At 49.0% G+C, this 7,500-nt stretch overlaps 1 protein-coding gene across 1 annotated transcript in view; it reads right to left on the bottom strand.

The window, feature by feature from the left end:
• pappab (pregnancy-associated plasma protein A, pappalysin 1b) overlaps positions 1-7,500 on the bottom strand; it is a 146,636-nt gene that overhangs the window by 105,944 nt on the left and 33,192 nt on the right. Inside the window, exons 4-5 of the mRNA XM_062543798.1 lie at positions 3,163-3,308; positions 225-521 (exon numbers count right to left, since the gene is read on the bottom strand). Of these exons, the coding sequence (XP_062399782.1) occupies positions 225-521; positions 3,163-3,308 (443 nt within the window). The remainder of the gene's footprint in view (positions 1-224; positions 522-3,162; positions 3,309-7,500) is intronic.

Genomic DNA, 7,500 nt, shown 5'->3' with positions numbered 1-7,500 from the left:
TGTGTGTGTGTGTGTGTGTGTGTGTGTGTGTATGCGTGGGTGTGTGTGTGCAGTACCTGTGTAGCTCATGTAGTTGTTGAAGGGAGTGTGTGTGTGTGTGTGTGTGTGTGTGTGTGTGTGTGTGTGTGTGTGTGTGCTGTACCTGTGTAGCTCATGTAGTTGTTGAAGGGAGTGTGTGTGTGTGTGTGTGTGTGTGTGTGTGTGTGTGTGTGTGTGTGCTGTACCTGTGTAGCTCATGTAGTTGTTGAAGGGAGTGTGTGTGTAGGTGCGGCGGCCGCAGGTGTGGTTGCCGGGGGCGACGGGGTCGCCGCACTGCTTGGTGACGGGCGTGGGGCGGGTGTCGGCGCACAGGTCGCCCGTCTCCATGGACGCCTCCGTCTCCAGGCAACGGTCGTTGCAGGACTCCACCTCGGAGACGCCGCGGAAGACGTGGTACAGGCCCAGGCTGTGGCCCGCCTCGTGCACCATCGTGTGTGTGTGGCCGAACGTGCCGTAGAACCAGGGGTTCAGCACGATCCCGCCTCCACACGACACAACACAACACAACAGCCAATTAGACACCGCACAGCAACCAGCCACGTCCAATAGAAATCAATAAACATCCACGTCCAATAGAAATCAATAAACATCCACGTCCAATAGAAATCAATAAACATCCACGTCCAATAGAAATCAATTGTGATATTTTATAACAGAAGCTACTGTACAGATCTGTATAGAGCTGTATAAACAAGACTAAAATATGCATGACACCCTGTATGTGGCCTGTGTTCACACATCGTATTGTGTGTGTGTGTGTGTGTGTGTGTGTGTGTGTGTGTACCTAGGTGTGTGAGGGCGTCCTTATCCCAGGGCCAGGTGTGTGTGTGTGTGTGTGTGTGTGTGTGTGTGTACCTAGGTGTGTGAGCGCGTCCTTATCCCAGGGCCAGGTGTGTGTGTGTGTGTGTGTGTACCTAGGTGTGTGAGCGCGTCCTTATCCCAGGGCCAGGTGTGTGTGTGTGTGTGTGTGTGTGTGTGTGTGTACCTAGGTGTGTGAGGGCGTCCTTATCCCAGGGCCAGGTGTGTGTGTGTGTGTGTGTGTGTGTGTACCTAGGTGTGTGAGCGCGTCCTTATCCCAGGGCCAGGTGTGTGTGTGTGTGTGTGTGTGTGTGTGTGTGTGTGTGTGTGTGTGTGTACCTAGGTGTGTGAGCGCGTCCTTATCCCAGGGCCAGGTGTGTGTGTGTGTGTGTGTGTGTACCTAGGTGTGTGAGGGCGTCCTTATCCCAGGGCCAGGTGTGTGTGTGTGTGTGTGTGTGTGTACCTAGGTGTGTGAGCGCGTCCTTATCCCAGGGCCAGGTGTGTGTGTGTGTGTGTGTGTGTGTGTGTGTGTGTGTGTGTGTGTACCTAGGTGTGTGAGCGCGTCCTTATCCCAGGGCCAGGTGTGTGTGTGTGTGTGTGTGTGTGTGTGTGTGTGTGTACCTAGGTGTGTGAGCGCGTCCTTATCCCAGGGCCAGGTGTGTGTGTGTGTGTGTGTGTGTGTACCTAGGTGTGTGAGCGCGTCCTTATCCCAGGGCCAGGTGTGTGTGTGTGTGTGTGTGTGTGTGTGTGTGTGTGTACCTAGGTGTGTGAGCGCGTCCTTATCCCAGGGCCAGGTGTGTGTGTGTGTGTGTGTGTGTGTGTGTGTGTGTGTACCTAGGTGTGTGAGCGCGTCCTTATCCCAGGGCCAGGTGTGTGTGTGTGTGTGTGTGTGTGTGTGTGTGTGTGTACCTAGGTGTGTGAGGGCGTCCTTATCCCAGGGCCAGGTGTGTGTGTGTGTGTGTGTGTGTGTGTGTGTGTGTGTGTGTACCTAGGTGTGTGAGCGCGTCCTTATCCCAGGGCCAGGTGTGTGTGTGTGTGTGTGTGTGTGTGTGTGTGTGTGTGTGTACCTAGGTGTGTGAGCGCGTCCTTATCCCAGGGCCAGGTGTGTGTGTGTGTGTGTGTGTGTGTGTGTACCTAGGTGTGTGAGCGCGTCCTTATCCCAGGGCCAGGTGTGTGTGTGTGTGTGTGTGTGTGTGTGTGTACCTAGGTGTGTGAGCGCGTCCTTATCCCAGGGCCAGGTGTGTGTGTGTGTGTGTGTGTACCTAGGTGTGTGAGCGCGTCCTTATCCCAGGGCCAGGTGTGTGTGTGTGTGTGTGTGTGTGTGTGTACCTAGGTGTGTGAGCGCGTCCTTATCCCAGGGCCAGGTGTGTGTGTGTGTGTGTGTGTACCTAGGTGTGTGAGCGCGTCCTTATCCCAGGGCCAGGTGTGTGTGTGTGTGTGTGTGTGTGTGTGTGTGTACCTAGGTGTGTGAGCGCGTCCTTATCCCAGGGCCAGGTGTGTGTGTGTGTGTGTGTGTGTGTGTGTGTGTGTGTACCTAGGTGTGTGAGCGCGTCCTTATCCCAGGGCCAGGTGTGTGTGTGTGTGTGTGTGTGTGTACCTAGGTGTGTGAGCGCGTCCTTATCCCAGGGCCAGGTGTGTGTGTGTGTGTGTGTGTGTGTGTGTGTGTGTGTACCTAGGTGTGTGAGCGCGTCCTTATCCCAGGGCCAGGTGTGTGTGTGTGTGTGTGTGTGTGTGTGTGTGTGTGTGTACCTAGGTGTGTGAGCGCGTCCTTATCCCAGGGCCAGGTGTGTGTGTGTGTGTGTGTGTGTGTGTGTGTGTGTGTGTGTACCTAGGTGTGTGAGCGCGTCCTTATCCCAGGGCCAGGTGTGTGTGTGTGTGTGTGTGTGTGTGTGTGTGTGTGTACCTAGGTGTGTGAGCGCGTCCTTATCCCAGGGCCAGGTGTGTGTGTGTGTGTGTGTGTGTGTACCTAGGTGTGTGAGCGCGTCCTTATCCCAGGGCCAGGTGTGTGTGTGTGTGTGTGTGTGTGTGTGTGTGTGTGTACCTAGGTGTGTGAGCGCGTCCTTATCCCAGGGCCAGGTGTGTGTGTGTGTGTGTGTGTGTGTGTGTGTGTGTGTGTACCTAGGTGTGTGAGCGCGTCCTTATCCCAGGGCCAGGTGTGTGTGTGTGTGTGTGTGTGTGTGTGTGTGTGTGTGTGTACCTAGGTGTGTGAGCGCGTCCTTATCCCAGGGCCAGGTGTGTGTGTGTGTGTGTGTGTGTGTGTGTGTGTGTACCTAGGTGTGTGAGCGCGTCCTTATCCCAGGGCCAGGTGTGTGTGTGTGTGTGTACCTAGGTGTGTGAGCGCGTCCTTATCCCAGGGCCAGGTGGCTACACCTGCCAGGTCCTCGTCAGACGAGTTGGCGAAGAAGATGTTCAAGTGGGCGGAGCCATCCAGCTGCAGAGCCTCCTTCAGCTCCCGCACATCCATGTAGGCCCTGCACAACACACACACACACTCCTTTAGTGTGTGTGTGTGTGTGTGTGTGTGTGTGTGTGTGTGTGTGCAGAGCCTCCTTCAGCTCCCGCACATCCATGTAGGCCCTGCACAACACACACACACTTTCATTTAGTGTGTGTGTGTGTGTGTGTGTGTGTGTGTGTGTGTGTGTGTGTGTGTGTGTGTGTGTGTGCAGAGCCTCCTTCAGCTCCCGCACATCCATGTAGGCCCTGCACAACACACACACACACACTCCTTTAGTGTGTGTGTGTGTGTGTGTGTGTGTGTGTGTGTGTGTGTGTGTGTGTGTGTGTGTGTGTGTGTGTGTGTTCAGAGCCTCCTTCAGCTCCCGCACATCCATGTAGGCCCTGCACAACACACACACACACACTCCTTTAGTGTGTGTGTGTGTGTGTGTGTGTGTGTGTGTGTGTGTGTGTGTGTGTGTGTGTGTGTGTGTGTTCAGAGCCTCCTTCAGCTCCCGCACATCCATGTAGGCCCTGCACAACACACACACACACACTCCTTTAGTGTGTGTGTGTGTGTGTGTGTGTGTGTGTGTGTGTGTGTGTGTGTGTGTGTGTGTGTGTGTGTTCAGAGCCTCCTTCAGCTCCCGCACATCCATGTAGGCCCTGCACAACACACACACACATTCCTTTAGTGTGTGTGTGTGTGTGTGTGTGTGTGTGTGTGTGTGTGTTCAGAGCCTCCTTCAGCTCCCGCACATCCATGTAGGCCCTGCACAACACACACACACACACACTCCTTTAGTGTGTGTGTGTGTGTGTGTGTGTGTGTGTGTGTGTGTGTGTGTGTGTGTGTGTTCAGAGCCTCCTTCAGCTCCCGCACATCCATGTAGGCCCTGCACAACACACACACACATTCCTTTAGTGTGTGTGTGTGTGTGTGTGTGTGTGTGTGTGTGTGTGTGTGTGTTCAGAGCCTCCTTCAGCTCCCGCACATCCATGTAGGCCCTGCACAACACACACACACACACACTCCTTTAGTGTGTGTGTGTGTGTGTGTGTGTGTGTGTGTGTGTGTGTGTGTGTGTGTGTGTGTGTGTGTGTGTGTGTGTGTGTTCAGAGCCTCCTTCAGCTCCCGCACATCCATGTAGGCCCTGCACAACACACACACACACACACACATTCCTTTAGTGTGTGTGTGTGTGTGTGTGTGTGTGTGTGTGTATGTGTGTGTGTGTGTGTGTTCAGAGCCTCCTTCAGCTCCCGCACATCCATGTAGGCCCTGCACAACACACACACACACATTCCTTTAGTGTGTGTGTGTGTGTGTGTGTGTGTGTGTGTGTATGTGTGTGTGTGTGTGTGTTCAGAGCCTCCTTCAGCTCCCGCACATCCATGTAGGCCCTGCACAACACACACACACACATTCCTTTAGTGTGTGTGTGTGTGTGTGTGTGTGTGTGTGTGTATGTGTGTGTGTGTGTGTGTTCAGAGCCTCCTTCAGCTCCCGCACATCCATGTAGGCCCTGCACAACACACACACACACATTCCTTTAGTGTGTGTGTGTGTGTGTGTGTGTGTGTGTGTGTATGTGTGTGTGTGTGTGTGTGTTCAGAGCCTCCTTCAGCTCCCGCACATCCATGTAGGCCCTGCACAACACACACACACACATTCCTTTAGTGTGTGTGTGTGTGTGTGTGTGTGTGTGTGTGTATGTGTGTGTGTGTGTGTGTTCAGAGCCTCCTTCAGCTCCCGCACATCCATGTAGGCCCTGCACAACACACACACACATTCCTTTAGTGTGTGTGTGTGTGTGTGTGTGTGTGTGTGTGTGTTCAGAGCCTCCTTCAGCTCCCGCACATCCATGTAGGCCCTGAAGAACACACACACAAACCTTTAGTGTGTGTGTGTGTGTGTGTGTATATGTGTGTGTGTGTGTGTGTGTGTGTGTGTGTTCAGAGCCTCCTTCAGCTCCCGCACATTTTAGTTTTAGTTTTTTTAGTTTAGTTTATTCACAATACCACTTCAAACAAATATTACAGTAGGGTTTTAAACTTAAGATGGGTAAAGTGAATGGGTCCCCCAAAGAAGCTAGGGAAGCTTATAGGCGGGGGCCCAAAGATCATAGAAAAGGTAGTGGTACAGTAAAAGCATACATAGTACACCAAAACACTTAACATACATTCTTACATTACATACATATACAATCATACACATACATCCCAGCGGTCCATGAAGTGACAATATTTATATTAGATATAGGTTAGTAAAAGATTATTTTTTAGTTGTTTTTTGAAGTTGGAGATAGAGGGCAACACCTTAAGGCCATCATCAATCCTGGTCCAGATCTGCGGCCCCCTACAGACAACACTCATACTAGTGCGCACATGTCGGCGCAGTTTTCCTGAGATTTGTGATTTAGTTCTAGTTGGGTATGTGTGCTGGGGACTGGAGATTGGAACAAGACTACTTAATCTAGGGTTGAGCCTATTGACAATTTGAAACATAAGACAGGCATTATGATAAACATTTAGCTCAGCCAGTCTTAATAACTGAAAACGATGAAATAGGGGATGGGTGGGGGAATTTATCTCTGACCAGGACAGAGCTCGTATGACTTTCTTTTGCAAAGATACTAGTTTGGTAAGATGGCTGGTAAAGGTGTTGCACCATATCACATTGCAGTAGTTAAGATGAGGTTCAAAGAGAGTTTTGTATAATGTGAGAAGGGCAGACAGTGGAAGGAAGTGTCTGATCTTGTAAAACAGGCCAACATACTTGGACAGTTTGTTGACAAGATGGTCAATATGACATTTAAAGTTGACACAGTCGTCAATATGGACCCCAAGGAATTTTGTGGCATGCACTCTTTTTATTTCCTGCCCATTAATTTTAATGAGGCAGTGACCAGTATGAATCATCTTTTTGTTAGATTTAAATAACATAAAATTAGTTTTGCTGACATTTAATGACAGTCTGTTACATTTAAACCAGGAGTCCACTTTGGTTAACTCAGAGTTCACTATGTCTTGTAAAACAAGAGGGTTCCTGTGAGATGTGAACAAATTAGTGTCGTCAGCAAAAATTATTTTATAGAATATTTTAGAGGAATTTACAAAATCATTTATATATAGAATAAATAAGAGTGGCCCCAAAATAGAACCCTGGGGGACCCCAAAGATTATGGGCTTACAGGTAGAGTTATGATCATTTACATGGACATACTGTTCCCGCTCATATAGATAACTTCTGAACCATTCAAGTGCTAAACCTCTGATACCATAGTGATGTAATTTATCCAGCAAGATATCAAAGTCAATGGTGTCAAAGGCTTTTGATAGGTCCAAGAAAATACCAATACCATACTTGCCCTCTTCAGTGCAGTCATGAATTTGTTCTATTAGGTCAAGTATTGCCATACAGGTTGTACTCTTTTTTCTAAAACCGTATTGAGTTTATCAAGATAGCCACTGAGTCTATTGTATACTACTTTCTCCATTACTTTGGAAAAAGTGGGTAGGATTGATATGGGCCGGTAGTTACTCATATCATTTCTGTCACCTGATTTAAAAATTGGAATTATCTTGGCTATTTTAGTCATTTTGGGTACAGCACCAGTCAGTAAAGAAAGGTTAATACAATGGGCCAGTGGCTCTACAATAATGTTGGCAATAGCTTTCATGATATTACTGCATATTCCATCTACACCAGCAGTGTATGAGCGCCTCAAGTCCATAATGATCTTGAGTAGTTCAGTGCTATCAGTTGGTTTCATATAAAATGAATGAATGTAGCTACCAGAAAGAAACTGCTTGTATGTAACACCCTGGGGTTGACTTATCTTTCTAGACAGATTTACACCTATTGAGGCAAAATGAGTATTAAAGCTCTGTGCAAGATCAACTTTAGCATCAACAAGATCAGGCAAAACAGTGAGTTTACGTCTCCTGTTGAGAACTTCATTCAACACATTCCATGACCTCCTACAGTCCCCCTGTGAAGCTTGTAAGAGATCTGTATAATGACTTCTTTTGCTCTTTCTTATGATCTGTGTTAGTTTATTTTTATAAGAAGTGTATTTCTCTTTATTTAAGATAGAAGGATTTCTCATATAGGATTTGTAAAGCCTACTTTTATGTTTAATGGACTTTAAAATTCCCTTTGTAATCCAAGGGTTCTGGAGAGTGGTGCTGCATCTGACAGTCTTTTCAGGGATTGTGTCC

Source organism: Sardina pilchardus, chromosome 8 (genome assembly GCF_963854185.1).
Source record: "Sardina pilchardus chromosome 8, fSarPil1.1, whole genome shotgun sequence".
Taxonomy (NCBI): Eukaryota; Metazoa; Chordata; class Actinopteri; order Clupeiformes; family Clupeidae; genus Sardina; species Sardina pilchardus.
This window is presented reverse-complemented; position numbering and strand designations above follow the sequence as displayed.